This window comes from Alexandromys fortis, unplaced genomic scaffold, assembly GCF_014885135.2.
Source record: "Alexandromys fortis isolate MF-2015 unplaced genomic scaffold, M_Fortis_MF-2015_v1.1 scaffold_119, whole genome shotgun sequence".
Lineage (NCBI taxonomy): Eukaryota > Metazoa > Chordata > Mammalia > Rodentia > Cricetidae > Alexandromys > Alexandromys fortis.
This window is the reverse complement of record NW_026067991.1, coordinates 2127576-2145958: the sequence shown is the minus strand read 5'-3', so window position 1 is coordinate 2145958 and position 18383 is coordinate 2127576. Positions and strand designations below refer to the sequence as shown.

The following is an 18383-nucleotide window of genomic DNA, read 5'->3' as shown; positions in this document are numbered from 1 at the left end:
TGTGGTTGCAGGGAATTGAATTCAGGACCTCTGAAAGGAAAGTCTTAACCTCTGAGCCATCTCTCCAGTCCCCGTGGTGCATGTATTTAATCCCAGCACCTGGAAGGCACAGCCAAGTGGATCTGAGTTCAAGGTTAGCCTGGTCTACATAGCAAATTCTAGGCCAGCCAGGGCTATGTAGTGAGACCCTATCTCAAAAAACCAACCAAACAAAGCCCACTGCTGCCAGAAAGTAATAAATGATCTGGAGGATCTGGAGGTTTGGCTGCAGTAGAGGGAGGACGGTTATATAATCAGAGCTGAACAGCCTGGAAGCATTTCTCCCTCCTAGTAAGCATGACAGGACACTTCTCAGATAAATGAAGTAATTGAAAATATAAATATTTTAGGACTTTTCATTATGGCTTTTCATTTTTCCATCAAAAGAACTGTCTGTTGAGTTATTTTTAGTGGTAGTGGTCTATGTAAAGTCAGAAAATTATCTCCCAGTGTATGAGACCAATTCCAAGGCAAAAAAAAATAATAAAACAACAAACAAACAAACACTGGCATAACGCTTGCTGTGCTCCACATGAGAAATCCCAGCAGTCTAAGGAACTCAGTCACTATGACACTGAAGACGAGCTGTTTCACTGCAGGCATAGAAGCCAGCAGTAGGAACACTGGCCCAGAGCCCCATCTGATGGACAGAACTTCTCCCTCCTGTCTCAAGGGCTGTAAGCTTTGCTCAGTGGTATCCCAGCCAATGAGGCTTATTCGGGCATGATTATTGCTAATTAAAAACTCTTAAGGGCTGTGGATCAGGGAAGAGGAAATGGTTATCAAGAGGTTTGGGTTTTAAATTTTTTTTTTTGTTTTTAGGAGGTTTTTTTTTGTTTTTAATAGTTTTTTTTTCACAAGCATATAATTTTTTTTTTTTTAAGACAGGGTTTCTCTGTAGCTTTGGAGCCTGGCCTAGGACTCCTTTTGTAAATTAGGCTGGCCTCAAACTCACAGAGATCCATCTGTCTCGGCCTCTTAAGTGCTGGAATTAAAGGCGTATGCCACCGCCGCCTAGCTCATAATTTTTTAGAAAGGAAATTTAGCAATATTTACCAAAGACAAATGAGAAATGCCTGGTTCCTTTGACCTGGCCATCTCATTCTGGGAAACTATCTTTCAGATATACTTTCACTGTGTTATTATTTGCAATAAATAGCAAAGGCGTGAAGACAACATTTCATTGGAAACTGAATCATGACAAGGTAGGAAGGGATGTAAGCGAAGAGCCACACTGGCTGCTGTAGGAGGGCACATGCGGCTGGGAGACACGAGCAGGAAGAGGAAGATGGCTCCCGTTACGTTCTTTCAGTACTCTGTGGATGTCATATCATCAAGACGTATTCATTTTACAATACAGGAAACACATTTTTGTTTGTATTATTTAAGCTTTTGTCTAGTATGTATGCGTGTGTATGACACAGAAACAGAGACTGAGCACATACAAGAATGCCATGTGACATGTAGACAACAGCGGACAAGGCTCTGGGCGTGAACTCAGGCTGTCAGTCTGGGAAGCAGGTTCCTTTATCACTGAGCCATTTGATAGCCCAAAATTTTGGAATAAAGTAAAACATTAATACTGTTCTATAATATAAGGGTTAGCTCAAGTTGTCAACCAGTTACCTTCCTCTTTAAGCCTAAGTTTATTCATCTATAGGACAAAGTAAAATAAAACATGAGTCATACAATTAGCTGGGCAGTGGTGGCACCTACCTTTAATCCCTGCATTTGGGAGGCAGAGGTAGGAGGATATGAGTTCAAGGCCAGCCTGGTCTACAGAGTGAGTTCCAGGACAGCCAGGTCTATATAGAGAAACCCTGTCACAAAACCAAACAAGCAAAAATAAAAAAAAAAAAATCAAACATATACAATCTTAATCCTTGAACTAATGAAGAAACTAACATTGGATTTTCCCAAGCAAGGCTAAAGGGGCTATTATATGACACTTGATCCCAAAAGGTAAAGGCTAGAAGACGGTAAAAGCTATGAACATATTACAGTAGTCAGGGCCAAACAAGGGCAGCCTGGCCGAGGAATCACACTGTCCAGAGAGTGCAAGAGCTAACGTTACTGAGGGAAGTTGCTTGCCAACACAGTAAACCATCACGGAACCTTTCCCTGCCAACCTACACCTCCATGTGTCCTGTTACCTCTACAGCATCCTTCCCGGCCACTGACAGCTCAGTGTGCTGAGACCTCACCACACAGGCTGCTATATTAACCAAGTGGTCAGCAGGAGCCACTGTTGCACAGGTCTTGGGAAAAGCAAGCACCAGAAATTCTTTAACCAAATAAAGCACACCCTGATTGGCAACCGTCTCAGCTTACTAAGAGCAACCTCCTGTCACCCTCGCCCTCTAGGTTATAAAAAAGGTGGCTGCATTACTCTGGCTAAGTAAGCTGAGCTAGGCTCAATTCCCTGTCTGCTGAGACACCCTCTCAAGCCAGGCTCAATTCCCTGTCTGCTGAGACACCCTCTCAAGCCAGGTTCAATTCCTGTCTGCTGAGACAGCCTCTCAGACACAGTCCTGGAAGCCCTGCCTTTGATCCCTGTTAAACCCACTGCTGCTTCACCATCTTCCAATAGATGCCTGAAGGTGAGCTCACCTGCTCTATCACAGCTCTACCTCTGACTAAAGACTTCTGTTCTACAGTGCACAGCCTCCCTCTTAGGCTCCCTTAAGTTTCCTAGTGAAAACCTTGGAGAGATGAACAGTTATTAGAATTCCCTGACTGGCACAAGGGCCTTTTGTGTTTTATTCCTTGTCCTACACTGACACAAATATATTCTTATCTAACATAAGAAAAGATACAGCAAGAGGAAGAAGCAAGAAAAAAACAAGAGGTCAAACTAGTTGGCCAACTTTACAGAAGAGCTCGCTAAACCCTCAAACTTGTGGCTCTCTCTGAGGACTGTAGTTCTGTTCCCAGCATCTATGCGGCTTTGCTACTACCTGTTATTCCAGGTCTCAGGGATCCGATGCCCTCTTCTGGCCTTCTCTGACACCAGGCATATACATGGTGGGCATACACACATGCAGGCAAAACACTCACACATAAAAAGACTAATAAAAAATAAGATACAGTAATGTCATCAAAAGCCCCCTCTAGTGGCTTAGCATAATCCCACAAAGAGCAGCGCCTCTCGGCTGTGGAGAAGACCGAGACTAAGGGTCTAGGCTTTAGCCTCCGCTGTGGCACTTGCTCTCTCCCACTGGGGAGCTGGCTTACTTCTTAATTTCTGCTGACTTTAGCTGCTTTCTTAATTTTTTCATATATATAATGAAGATAATCTTAGCATTATTTAGAAATTACATTCTACACTGGGTGGTGCTGACTCACGCCTTTAATCCCAGCACTCAGGAGATGGAGACAGAAAGATCTCTATTAGTTCGAGGCTATGCAGAGAAACCCTGTCTCAAAAAAAAAAAAAAAGTATTTTTTTTCTAAAACTTTTAAATAATTAAAATCATCAGTGTTTATCTATTAAAAGATTCAAAACCTGGAAATACTGTAGCATATTTTCTTTTCTTCCTAAACACGGACTTCAGGTCTCAGGCATGCTAGGCCCATGCTCTCCCTGAGCTCTCCCTCAGCACACCACTACTTTTCTTGTCGGTTTCTGATGCACCACGGTGATGCGTGGATGCTAACAACAAACCGCATAACTGTGAACAGACCTGAGCAAAGTGTAAATTCTGAATGTGTCATTACACAATGCATAAAGCTGTGGACTATAAGTTCTACTACGATGGCTGACTGTGAAACGTGAACTGTCTGTCGGCATTTTGAAATCTGACCTCCATGCCTGCCTATCTGAGTTCAATTCCCAAGACTTATGGTAGAAGAAAACCAACTACTGAAAGTTGTCCCTGACCTCAACATGTATACTGTGTCACACAACCACATATATATATATACACACACACATATATATATACACACACACACACACAAAATAAGTACATAAATGTAATTTTAAAAATCTAAGAGGATACAATAGTGAAAATCTGTCCCAATAACTAAATAAATTAAATTTACTTTATGAATAGAAAGGCTGTGATCAACGTGAGCCATATCTAAATATTTTGCAGGAAACAAGTTCTCAGGAACTAGATTTTTGTTGTCTTAGGAATCTAGGGATCATAATAATTTACACAGCCAAACATGGTCAAAGGGTCTTGGGATTCCAGTCATCGACATTGCCCAGCAGCAGGTATAGCTGTATTTTACTACTCTTCACTTAGAAGGAAACAAACGAACACAATTAAGAAGTAATCATAGTGCACACCTTTAATCTCAGCACTTGAGAGGCAGAAGCAGGTGGATTTCTGTGAGTTTGAGTCCAGTCTGATCCAGAGAGAGTTCCAGGACAGCCAGAGCTACAGAAGAGACCCTGCCCAAAACAAACAAACAAACAAAAAAACCAGAAGCAGTCATGTCCAGCAGAGGTGGAGCGGCAGAGGTAGGTCTTTGTGAGTTCCAGGACAACCAGGAAAAAGGATGAAGGGCTAAGATTCATGAACACGTTACGTCTGTATGAGAATGTGCTGTGGTTGTAATGGCCTCTTACTCTGTGTTTGCCTAGAGCTAAATCCAGCCCTATATTTGTAGAGTAGACAGAATACTTATCAGAACTGATAAAGAAGTAGAAAAAAGGAAAAGATAATGGAGGATTTATAGAAGGAAAGAATATCTGCCTACGGTAGTATTTACAGTAAATGCTTATGAAGGGTTTCATTTGTTTGTGAGGGTAGGTAGTTCGGTTTGGGGTTGTTGTATTGGGTTTGTTTTTCTGGTTTTGGTTTTTTGGTGTGTGTGGGGGGGAGTGTATTTTTCCTGCATATATGTCTGTGTACCTTGTTCATGCAATATCCACAGACCAGAAAGGGTGTCAAGCCCTTGAAGCTGGAGTTAAGGGGTGAGTCATCTAAGCCCAAGGTGGTGTATTCTGAGACAGGGTCCCAACTTCAAGCTGGCCTCAAATTCTCTAGTGGTAGCCAAAGACGAGCTGAAATGATCTTCCTGCCTCCACACCCAGCTGAGGTTACAGGTGCGCCACCACACACCTGGGTGCTTCTATTTATGGTGATCCCCAAAACCAACTGTCCAAAGCAGAAGAGTCCCCAGAACATATATTAATAATTATCAGGGGCCAATGACACAGTTCAACAAGTAAAAGCACTTGTCACACAAGTCTGGGTTGATCTCCAGAACCCATGAGGAGACAGTAGGAAAGAACTCACTCATTTCCTGACTTCCACACGTGCTGTGGCACACACGCCCACATATACACAGAATGCACACACACAATCAGTATGCACACGTACACATGTGTACACACATGCACGCACATGAGTGTTCACTAAAAAACTACTTGGCCGAGATTGTTAACTAATGATATATATTAAACCTATAAATAAAGAAAATGGGCACTCAAAATAATAAAGCAAGCATTTTAAAAAGCATACAATTATATCATTGAAGATAAAATTAAGTGATGAATCTTTCCCAATGAGATGTTTTTGTCTTCAAATCAGAAACATCATAGTTGACTGACACTATGAGAAAGAATTACGGGGAAAATTCTGAGGCTAGGAAAAATATATGACAGTTTGATATATTAAATATTTCAGTATTTATATAAATAGACAACATCATAAACCATAATATATAACCAAAAGACCAGTAACGTAAAAAAAGAAAAATACTCAGAGAAGGCATAATGAAACCAAAAAAATAAATAGATAAATAAATAAAAATAATTTTTAAAAAAACTCAAAAAAATAGACAGCATCATAGGGCAAGAAGTACAGCCGAGTAGATAGAATACTTGCCAATCATGAGCAAGGCTCTAGGTTTGACTTCCCTGTACCACAAAACAAACAAGATCACAATCCAGCTAGAGCTAACATCTATCTTTTCTTTCCTGCCACAATGGGGACCAAACCCATTGGGCTAAGCGGCATCCGACCTATGGGTGACATTCTTAGACATCAGACTAAATAGTTGTGAGAGTTTTGTTGTGGTTTGTTTTTTTATTTTGTTATGTCTTCTGTTTCATGATAGCAATGCCAACAATCCAGGGAATCAATGTGTAACAAGGAAAACCGTTTACAATTTTATAGAACGAGGCAATTCTCTGCAACAGAACACTGCAGCAGACTAGCATGCTAAGGACTGTAGCAAACAAAACAGTTAAGCGGTTACTTACAAGGAGTTCCTCTGCAGGCTTCTTCCATCGTTACCCTGACATAGGGCTTACTAAAGTCAACTTCAATTTCATCAGAAAAAGGAGCTGGCTGCCGTAAGCCCTGAACAAGAACATGACAGAAAAGTAAGTCAGATGCAATGGTGTACACTGAAGTGCTCAAGACAGCACAACTTTAAAGAACAGACAGTTATTCCACGATGTGACGGAAACTCTATAACACCGAGAAGGGGGACAGTAGTGCTCCAAAGTGAAAACCTTCTTCAGACTGAATAAACCACAGCATGGAAAGCAAATGTCTTTCTGGTGGTTTCAGGATAAAACCGAGCAATCTGACTGGGAACCTAAGCTCAGTTCCAAGAAACTGGGACTACTGAAATAATCATGCTTATTCTTTCCTTCATCGATTAATTATGGTGTGTTCCATTAAATCCATCTTGCAGCCCTGTGAAGACAGCATAGTGCTTGCCTAGGCTTTGTTCATGGACTCAATCTGCTGACATATTGTTAAGGGTTTTTTGCATCTCAGTTTGTGAGAGACTTTAAGTTGCAGTTTCCTTGTGGTGTTTTGTCTGGCTTTGACATATAGTGTTCCAAGCAATCAATGGTTTAATCAACTAATGAATTTTCTGACTATTTAGTAACTGTCTCCAGCACACCACTGATACAGCCTTTCAGTGTTCACGAGATCTGGTCTTTTATCTGAGTGCACTATGTTTTAATAAACGCAAGCTTTCTACTTGTTTCATATGAATGCTTCATTAAAATTTGGCTGAGGAGACTGAATGGCAGAGAGCATGAAGGAACACTTCAAACGGGATAGACACACACACACATGTTGAACTGTGCCCTGGGTTTGACCTGTGGCAACATCAACATGAACCTAAACTTCAGCAGCTTCCTACTGTTGCTCTTCCTTGTCCTATCTTTGAGTATTCATTAGCACAGGTTTCTGATGGCCACAGAGCAATTCTCTTTTGCCCAAACAGTCTACATAATAAAACCAGGTCCTTGCAGAATAATCATTATTTTCATAATGCCAGGGGAAAGGCTCTAGAGAAAGAGATGAGAACAATGGAGCGGGGAGTTTCTATCCCCTAGTAGGGATATTCAATCTTTTGACATTGTGAAATGATGAGTTATCATTTACAAAGTTTGTGCTCAAGGGCTGTGCAATGACAAGGAAGCAAGGAAGGGAGGGAGGGAGGGGGAAAATGTCCCAAATTAAAAAAAAAATTAATTCACTATTTTGACGAGGCGCATATATATATAGTATTCATTGGCATATCTGCATGAGAGTGTCAGAAGAAGCCCTGGAGTTATAGACAGGTGTGAGCTGCCATGTGGGTGCTGGGAACTGAACCTTGGTCCTCTGGAAGAGCAGTCAGTGCTCTCAACCACTGAGCCATGTCTCCAGCCCCTCACCGCTTTTTATTTTTTATTTCGCGTGTGGGCGTTTTGCTTGCACATATGTTTGTGTGCAGCTTATATGCCTGGTGTTGGCAGAAGTCAAAGGAAGGCATCAGATGCCCTGGAACTGGAGTTACAGTTGGTTGTGAGTCACCACATGGATGCTGGGAGTTAAGCTAGTGCTGGTAACCACTGACCATCTTTCCAGCCCCAGGTTAAGTGTGCTGGGCTGCCCCATAGCTCTCCTTGGCCACACATGGTCTATGGGCCATGGGTCAGAACAAATTACTTCCCCAACCCCTCAGTTAATGTCAACTTCTAGGTACCTTCAGTTTCCTTCTAGCTGGTACTTTTCACCTATATATGACTTGTGACTATCTCCTTTTCTTGCCTTTGTTGTTATTGTTGCTGGTTTTGTTTTTGAGACAAAGGCTGGCCATGAATTATATAGCCCAGTTTCTTAAATCCTCCTGGCTCAGCCTCGACTGTTCAGATTATAAGTATTTACCACAACTGGGTCATAGGCTCATCTTTGCAATCTCAATAGCAGCAACTGGTACCCAGAGGTTCTCAATATGTGTTGGCTGAAAAGGGACTGTGGAACCTTAGTCACAAGCAGAACCCTGGCTTTTCCTCCGTTTAGGTGCTTTACTTATACATATATACATACCACATATATTTATGAGTGAAATATACTTAGATAGGTTAAATTTTAATTTTTATAAATAATTTTGTGATTGATTGATTTACTTATTTTTGGTTATAAGAGATAGGGTTTCTCTGTGTAGCTCTGGCTGTCCTGGAACTTGCTCTGTAGACTAGGCTGGCCTTAAACTCAGAGATCTGCCTGCCTCTGCCTCCAGTGTGCAACCACAATGGCCAGTGAATCATTTGTTTTTTGAGAGAGAGAGAGAGAGAGAGAGAGAGAGAGAGAGAGAGAGAGAAACAGGAAGTTTGAAATGGGGTCTAAGGCTTGGCTCCAGATAGTCTAGGAAGAACAGAGGTGGAGGTGTACAAAGGAGCCAGTGAGTGCAGAAATGACACAGAGGACAGGAGGACACGGGACACTGACACCATGAGATGATACCCACACCCAATCACTAGCAGAAACTGGAATGTCCCTATTTTGTTACTACAAATTTGATTTTTGGTTTGATACTTGTATATCTTCCAAATTATCCTAGTCATTTTTTTTCAATGTCCATGTAAAGCTTCTACAACTGAGCTGTGATTCATAAGATGCCAAGAAAGCACACCATCCTTCACCATCCTTCGCCATCCTTCACCATTCACGCTACCAAGAGCACTAACACCAGTGTCCGTGCTCCACCGCTGTCTACCTCCGTCCCCAGGTGCTCCTGGCCAACTTCACTTACGACTGAGCAGTGCTGCACTTTTGAAGGAATGCCATCTTCCTCTGTTGCTCCATTAGGGCCAGGTGCCTCTTTTCTCCTCTTCCTCGAATTGACTTTAGCTGAACTCTGTGCCTCCATTTTCTTTTAACTGCTCAAAAAAAAAATGTAGAAAATGTCTGAACCAGTATTTGAGAGACACAAATGCACTCAGCAAACCAGTAACTACAGAGCATACCTTTCACCAAGATGAGCCAATGGCAATAAAGAAATGCAGAAAACACCACTGTGAACAATGGCCACAGTTCATCTCCTGCCCCGAAACTTACTCCCCAGCACTGCAGCCCACACACTGCCCTTTCCCTGTCTTGACTGTGTACAGAGGGCTTGAGAGACTTGGCTGAGGAAGACTCCTGTCCAAATCAAGTTAGCTGAAGTGCCTGTTGCCAGGGCTGTCAGATTCCTGTCTTTTGGGATTTGGGAATACACACTTAGACTTTACTGATTACAAATTCCTAACCTGAAATACAAATACCGTGAAATCTAAAGTATTTTAGCAGACTGGGAATGGGTAACCTATACAGACTTCTTGTTTGGTTTGATTCCGAAGTATATGAGAGGATTGGGAAGTTAAGACTGGGTCTCATGTAGCACTGGCTGGCCTAGAACACAGAGTGGCCTCCTACTTGTAAGGCACCTGCTGCCTCTAACTTCCAAATGCTGGAATTACAGGCAGGTGTTACCACCCCCAGCTTATGGAACCCTGCATCTATCACAGAAACATAGCAGGTGCAATGGGAAAAGCTGTCTTTGGTAAAGTGCTCTTGCCTCAGCCTTCTGGCATTGGATTACAGTTGTGAGTCACCATGCCATTTCTTCTTCTATCAGGGTCACCACCTAAAGCTGGCTCAGAATTCTCAACTGATAAACACAGAATCTCTCAAAAAAAAAAAAAAAACACTTTTCTGTCTAGTTTAGCAGGAAGTATCTAACACCTCCCTATCCTGAGAGTCAGAACAACTGATGTCCTGTTTAGATGTGGGCTTGTCTACCTCTCCAGTCCCAGTGGGAACAGCTGCATTACAAAATTTTACTACAGTTATTTGTGTGTGTGTGTGTGTGTGTGTGTGTGTGCACGTGTACATATATGTGGAGGAGAGGGGAAGTCAAAGGACAACTTGTAGGCGCTAGCTCCCTCTTTCTACCACACAAGCCCTGGGGATTGGACTCAAGTTTGTCAAGTCTTTATCTGACGAACCACCTGTTAGCCCCAAATTTGCATTTTCTTGGGTAATACAGTCTTCATGAAGCAACAAATTTCTTTTGAATGATGAATTATTAGGCACCATCCAGAAACTGGGGATAAAGGAAGCTCTATGATCAACTGTCACTTCTGCCTACGAGAAAGAATGGCACAGTGGAAAATCGTTGAATAGAAAAGACAGGGAACGAGGCATCCCTGTTTGCCTGGACGCCTCCTGTAAGCCTCTTGAGAGCTGTCCTGACCAGATGTCCTGCAGCTGTGCTTCCCTTTCCTCCCTCCAGCTCAGGCCCATGTGGAAATGTGTCAAGATCTACAAGAAACCTGGCCTGGTTCTTAAGAGGCTGAAGTGACAACACCCTGTGAGTCATGGCTAAGCATGAGCCTGACACAGAGAGATAGCAGTGTAGACTGACAGGAACACCGCCCAGAAACTGCCTTTCATCACAAACAAACTGGCCTGGAAGAAGGTGAAGTGCCAGCAACACTGAGTACTTCCAGTTAACAATTAACCTCTAACTATGCACTCATCTGACAGGCTTGCTAAGACCTTCCCATCACAGGCTCTTTTAGAAGCTGCTCTCTCAATACTTGGGTAGCAACGGCTGGCGAATGATGAGTTGGAGGCCGGCCTCCTAGCCTATACGGCAAGTTCAGTGTCAGTCTGAGTTATATAGCAAGATCTTGTCTCACAAAAGGAAAGGCTGGAATTGTAGCCCAGTGGTAGACTTGTCTGCCATACAAAAGCACTCGGTTCAATTTCCAGCACCACAAACACACAATTACAGTGTATCCATATCTATACATAATTATTATTTGCCAATTAAAATATAATACAGGCTGGTGAGGTGGCTTAGTGAGAAAAAGCTCCCAAGTCTGATGACCTAAGTTCCATATCAAGGATCTACACCGTGGAAGGAGATAACTGATTACTATAAGCTGTCCTTTGACCGCCACATATGCACATGCCTCCCATAAAAATGTAGCAAAATTAAATGCAGGTAGCCACTATTTTATCGATTGATACATGGAAGCCACATGCAGGGTTCCTGAAGGCAGTTTTTCTGTCTTGGCAGACATTCCCAATTAACCACTCAGGGACTTATTAGTTATAAATGTTAGGCTAGTAGCTCAGGCTGGTTACTAGCTAAGTTGCACAACTTAAATTAACCCATTTGTATTAATCTATATTCTGCCACATGACATTACCTCTTTTTTATCTTGCACTTCCTGCTTCTTCTCCATGTCTGGCTTGCAACTCCTCTATCTCTGCCCTTCTTCCCAGTGTCCTTAGTCTGGTTCTTCCCCCAACCTTATCCTGTCCAGCTATTGGCCAGTCAGCTTTATTAAATCAATCAGAACAACATATATTCACACAGTGTAAAGAAGAATACTCTATATTTCCCCCTTTTGTCTAATTAAATAGTAAAATTATATACAACAAAACAGTTCTTAAGTAAGAATTAAAGTTAACAATACCCAATGCATTTGTATTTGGCAAATTTTAAAAAAATACTCTATTATTTATCCCCATAAGTCTAAAGTTTTATACCTAATTTACCTTTTATTATAACTAGGGAAAACTTTATGACTATCTAGTCTTCAACTTCTTTAAGGACTCCAGAAGGGTGAAATGTTACCAACAACATAGATATCTGGCTGCCTTGACCGTCACCCAAAGTACTTATATAACAATGGGGCATCCATCTTTGGTCTACAGGCCTAGTATATCTGACAGACTTTTCTGAGAAGCAGGGATTTTGAAGGACTGTTCTACCTTGTCTTGGCAAAGTTCAGCAGTCACTATCTTTGTGTCCTACTTGTCCAGTTTGGACAGCATACTGTCAGCAGTCCAGGCAAGGGCAGTTTCTTGCCCAGTGGCTAACTTTTGCCATGAAGAAAGCAAACTCCATATGGAGAGTCTTTGATGCCCATTATCTTCTCTGAAGTAGACTGGGGCTACCAGGAGCAGACATGTCTCATTGTCATAAAAAAAAAATCTATGATATCAAAATATCTTAAATGCCATATTCTGTAGATCTCTGAAGTGTTTGAAGATGAACTGCTTATTTAAATATCTCTGTACGGCCTTGAAAACATACTTAACATGACTATAGGTTTAATTGTAATAGGTGATTACCAACCTATATTTCTTTATTATCCTAAATAGTTTGCAATAATAACTTTCAAGGACTAGAAATTTACATTACATTGTTAGATGAGCTGCATAGGTATAATACTCTTAAAAAGAGTAGAAACATATATACAATATGTTCTAACAAAAATAACTTCAGATTTGTATCAATACTCAAAAATACATACCAATGTAAAATATTTAAGATTAGTAGTTGCTTTTTTGGCTTAAAAGTAGAGTCAATAATCTACCCTTTAATCCTATCATTTCTAGGTTCCACCTTCAGAATGTTTGATAAAGAATTAAAAACCTATCATGTGACAGTTTGCTGAGGAACAAGATATTTACACAATGTCAAAACATCTCTCCATAGATTAATTATTAATTACAAAGGGAAAAGGGGGGGTCATGCCATGAAACAACCCATAATCACTCGCCTACTGTGAGGTGCTAAGGACACACCAGCCACACAGCGTGTCAGGAGGAAACAAGCTTACAAGCTCCCACTGAAGGACGTCCCACAAGAAACCTAATCTTCAAAAACTGTTGGTCATGAGAAACCATGAAAAGCTGAGAACTAATTTTCTGAAACTGGTGATTGTGCTATCATGCAGTACTTGTTTTTAGGAGCCATACATTGAAGCTTCCTGAAACAAAGTCACATCTACAACTTACTCTAGGTACGAGGAGAAAGAGGAAGGGGAAAAAAGAAAATATTATTTTTTGACAATGCAAAATATTTGCAACACATGAATCTAGGTGAGGAATATGAGATTTTATCTTAATATTCAGGAACTTTGTGATTGGCTTTCCTTTTTATGATTTTTCCCCAACACAAATAGAGGAAGGGAAATCGAGGAAAATGTCATTATATTTAAAAAGTGGAGCTTAAGTATAACTCAGTAGAGCACTTGCCCACCAGTCACAAGGCCCTGTGCTGGATCCCACACTGAGGAAAACAGTAAAGTATGGCCCTAGATTTAGCATGAGGAAATTCATCTTAGTGTTCCTGCAACTTTTCCATAAGCTTTCCTTTTCAAAATAAAATGTTTTATTTAAAAAACAAATATCTCTACAGTTTCCTGAACAGATCAGCCCTCAAATGAGATCATCTCTGGAGTTCCTTCTTAATCCCAATTTGTTGACTCCTAACATGAGCTGCATAAGGCATGCTCATGTGCTATATGACGAATGCACATAGCACTGCTACATAATGCGTGCCATATTTTACACTCTTGAGGTATAATTGACATACATTAGACTGCACAAGGGGATGGAGGATGGTTCAGTAATTGAGAAGGTAGACCGCTCTTCAGAGGACCCCAGTTCAGTACCCAGGACCCACACAGGCAGCTAATAACTGTTGGGAACTCCAGCTCCGGAGGAATCTTGTGCTTCTGGTCTCTTTCACACTACACTCACATGAACACACACACCACATACACACATACATACATAATTAAAATAATAAAAATAAATTTAAAAATCAAAATGCAACTTTAAAAAATATAACTGAGGCACTGAGATTTGTCTCTATGGCATGTACTGGCTTTTTGGGATCCTAGTCTATATGGATGCACACCTTACTAGGCCTGGATGGAGGGGGGCAGGGTACCCTGCCCTCTCTTAGGACTGGAGGGGGAGGGGAGGAGGGTGAGTGGGGGAGCGGGAGGGGAGTGGAAATTTTGATTCCTAGTATTAATAAAGTAATAAAAAAGAAATGTAATTAGTCAGTAGTATTGAAGGCCTGCATATTAGAAATTGGTTGTTGTTGCTGTTGCTGCTGTTTTTTCTGCAAGGCTTATCTTCTTCAATATCAAAGAAAAGTAGAATAAAAAATAAATGGAATGAATGGTTCTATAGTTTGAAATAAAATAGTGTTAACATACTAACATCCCATACATTTTATGACACAGTTGATATTTTAATTGTTGCATAGTGCCAACATATAAGCAAGCCGAGAACATGATTTCTGAATAATTTCATATCTTCAAGGATAACTTTTGATAATGCCAATAAAATATATCAAAAATATAATTATATATATATATATACACACACACACATATATATATAACTGTAAGGCTGGGTGTGGTGGTGTATACCTTTAATCCCAGTGATAGGCAATTTCAAGTTTGAGTTCCAGGACAGCCAGGACTACATAGAGAGACTTTGTCTCAAATAACTAACGTGATAGACAGACAGACAGACTGACTCTGGGTCCCATAAACCTACCTTAACACCTACTGAAGGGTGGAGCCTCAGAAACCTCCTATTAAGCTCCATCTCTTAGAAGTCCCACTACACTCATACAATAAGGGCAGAACAGACCTCAGCTATACAGAACACAGCTTACTGGAAGACTTACTGACAGAAGTTTGGTCATAAACAGTATCAAGTCCAGTTAGAGCCTGCAATTTGGGTCAAAGGGATGTGTTTATTTATGGGTCAGGACAAAAATGACTATCATGGCTGGAATGTACCTGCTTTATCTTAAGATAATACTAAGGAATCAAGAGCAATCCTGGATCAGAAGTCCTATGGTAAATCGCTACATGTAGTGATTTTATCCATTTATGGTTTGCTGGGGAAATACGCCAAAAAATTAGCTATGATTACTTAGTAACAATCATGGTGGCTACAATTCAAGACTGTAGTCAGGTCAGTCCATAGCCCTATCATCGCACAGTACGAAAATGCTTTTAGTCTATCCCACAGCCAAGGGCATAACAAGTTCCAGTGCCACTCAAAAGGCCAAAGTCTCATCTGACACTCAAGGCAACCACCTCTATTTCTGATTCCTTGTAAAACAATAAGTGAATCACATACCTCCAAGATAAAAATGGTGGGTCAGGACTAGAATAGATATTCCTTATCCAATATAAGGCTAGAGACAACCAGAAAGGATCACCCAGTCCAAAGCAAAGTCTGAAACCCAGCAAAGACTCTAACTGAAGAAATGCAAGCCTAGCATCTTTTATACATTTGCTGAGTACCCAAGACCTCTGCTTATGACCTGGGGCTGCTTTTCCACACTGCCCGAAGCTCTGCCTAGCACACACTTTACACTGCTGGGGTCTCAACATGCCTGAAAACACAGAAACAGTCTATCTGGGCTCTCTGAAGAAGTTTCTACCCTGTGAGAAACTCTGCCTTGCTTCCTAGGTTTTCCTTTGAAAGCTGGGTAGAAGCCACCATGACCCCTTAACTCTTGCATTCTGCAAGTCTGCATTCTCGGTACACAGACACCCAAGTACAACCTGTACCTAGACCCATGTGACTCACGTGCAGCCACAAAGTGCTTGGCCAGTCTGAAACAGGGGAATGAACCTAAGGTACCTCCTCCCCAGGGCACGTGCTGAATAATTCTGTTCTGCAAGTTCTCTGTGCCTATGATGGGAAAATAAGCTGATTTCTGAGCTACACTACACACCTTTTCCAACCATCCCAGTGCTAAGCCAATCCCACTCTCTGGCACACAGCTTCCTGGATGCATCCTTCCGAAAAGTTTCTGCACCCCAATAAGCCTCTCTGCCGACACAATAATCCAAATCAGACCAAATCAAACTGAATAAGAAAAGGCCCAGGTTTAGTGGATACCAATGCTCCCAGATGGCTTTCCAGCCCCCCAGAGAGGAGAAGGGAAAGGAAGACTGGAAAATCAAGAGTTTGTTCTCTAGGAGAACAGTTTAAATACCCTTAGTCAAGACCACTATCTCTGGGGAGGGGGTCATCGTTTGGTGGGCTTCCTGGGGGTGGAGTCTGGACTGAGGCAACTCCCATGGGAGGAGGCTTGGGGTGGAACTTCCACCCAAACATTCCCGACTCTTTGGATATATGAATGCCAGGGGCTGGGGTGAGACTTGCACCCAAACACCTTCTATGACCTTTCTCAGCTCCTTTGGCTGCATATCTTCCAAATCTCAACCTTGATTCCTTAGCTCCTCAGTCTCCTTGTAAATCTGGGTAAAAAAATAACCCATAATACCTGCTTCTCAGCCTGGATATTTTGCTGTTCTAAAATCCCTTCTACCAGGAGATAGTCAGTGGTTGTCTTAGTTACTACTTTCTTTTTCTTCTTTTCTTCTTCTTCTTCTTCTTCTTCTTCTTTCTTCTTCTTTTCTTCTTCTTCTTCTTCTTCTTCTTCTTCTTCTTCTTCTTCTTCTTCTTCTTCTTCTTCTTCTTCTTCTTCTTCCTCCTCCTCCTCCTCCTCCTCCTCCTCCTCCTCTCTCTTTCCTTCCTTCCTTCCTTCCTTCCTTCCTTCCTTCCTTCCTTCCTTCCTTCCTTCCTTCCTCTTTCTCTCTTTCTTTTTGATTTTTCGAGACAGGGTTTCTCTGTGTAGCCCTGGTTGTCCTGAAACTAGCTCTGTAGACCAGACTGGCCTTGAACTCAGAGATCCACCTGCCTCTGTCTCCCAAGTTCTAGAATTAAAGGCATGTACCACCACTGCCCAGTTGAGAATAATAAACTTTAAAAAAATACATTTCTTTTTAGATGTTGTAGGGATTCATTGAGAAGGATTCTGGGAGAAATATCCTGTAGTAGCAATGCCCAATTGCAAGGGGGATACTGAGGAGGTACAGACCCAAACAACCCACCCAGGTCAAAGGAAATTTCTTACTTTCCTACACTTTAAAGCAAAGATCTCTCTGCGTTCAGGTTTGTGAGGGTACTAGATAGGATACAAGGCAGTAGTTTAGGACGCGAGTCCTTTTGTTCCTTTGAAGTGGCTCCTACCTACTAACCAGCTCGGGGACAGTACTTGGCAGTATATAAAACATGGATCCCCTCTACAGGGCACTATCCACAATCGAACATCAGCAAGCTCACGCTTCCATATCAGCTTTTTGTATTTTAGCCCATTTTGTATTACTATAATGAAACCGACTAATTTATAAAGAAGCTTTTTAGTTCACAGTTTGAGTTTGCAGGTTTAAAGGCCTCCATCTAGTAATGGCCTATCTTCTTGTTAATATTTACGTTTGTTGTGTGTGTGCATTTGTGTGTGGGGGGGGCACTCATATAGAAGCTAGCAGGGGTTGCTGAAACCCTCGGAGCAGCAGTTACAGATTGCATAGCAAGTGTTTCAGTTGCCAAGCCCTTTCTCCAGGACCTGATGATGGCTGTCTTACTAGTAGAGCCCTGAGGTGATCGAGGGGTAGGGTATATCCCATTTCAAAATCACTGCTCTGGCAAGAACTTTTAGAAGTTAGTACTATTATGAAAAAAAAAACATCTATAGTAAGCATTCATATAGCACCTGCACACCAAGAGCACTTTAAAATTATTAATACTCTTAGTGTTCACAACCCTTTGACCTATGCACACCTTTAATCCTAGCTTGGGAGGCAGAGGCAGCTGGATCTCTGAGTTCAAGCTGAGCTTGGTGTACACAGTAAGTTCCAGAATAGCCAGAGATCTTGTCTCATGAACAAAAAAATGTTTTTAAAAAAAAGGGTGAAAAATCAAATACAGGGCTGGAGAGATGGCTCAGTGGTTAAGAGCATTGCCTGCTCTTCCAAAGGTCCTGAGTTCAATTCCTGGCAACCACATGGTGGCTTACAACCATCTGTAATGAGGTCTGATGCTCTCTTCTGGCCTGCAGACATACACACAGAAATACATAATAAATAAATATAAAAAATCAAATATAATCAGACAGCACCATAAAACACTAGTAGTAGGCAAATACCATACACATAAGAATAAAATCAGCAAATCTGAAAATAATTTCAAAAAAAGAAATGATGAATTCTTTTTGGAGAGGCGGTAGTGGTTCACACCTTTAACCCCATCTCTCGGGAGGCAGAGGCAGGTGGATCTTTGTGAGTTTGAGGCCATCCTGGGCTACAGAGTAAGTTCCAGGACAGCCAAGGCTACACAGAGAAACCATACCTTAAAAGAAACACACACACCAAAACAGGTACCTGGTAATTATTTTAAATACATGAATATGTCACAGTGGATAGGGCA

At 41.5% G+C, this 18383-nt stretch overlaps 1 protein-coding gene across 3 annotated transcripts in view; it reads right to left on the bottom strand.

Moving 5' to 3' along the window:
• The window catches only part of Pcyt1a (phosphate cytidylyltransferase 1A, choline), a 48583-nt gene that overhangs the window by 18945 nt on the left and 11255 nt on the right, over positions 1-18383 (bottom strand). For all 3 annotated transcript variants that reach the window (XM_050159805.1, XM_050159807.1, XM_050159806.1), the window contains exons 2-3: positions 9040-9166; positions 6257-6356 (exon numbers count right to left, since the gene is read on the bottom strand). In XM_050159805.1, the coding sequence (XP_050015762.1) occupies positions 6257-6356; positions 9040-9156 (217 nt within the window). In that variant the 5' untranslated portion in view covers positions 9157-9166. The remainder of the gene's footprint in view (positions 1-6256; positions 6357-9039; positions 9167-18383) is intronic.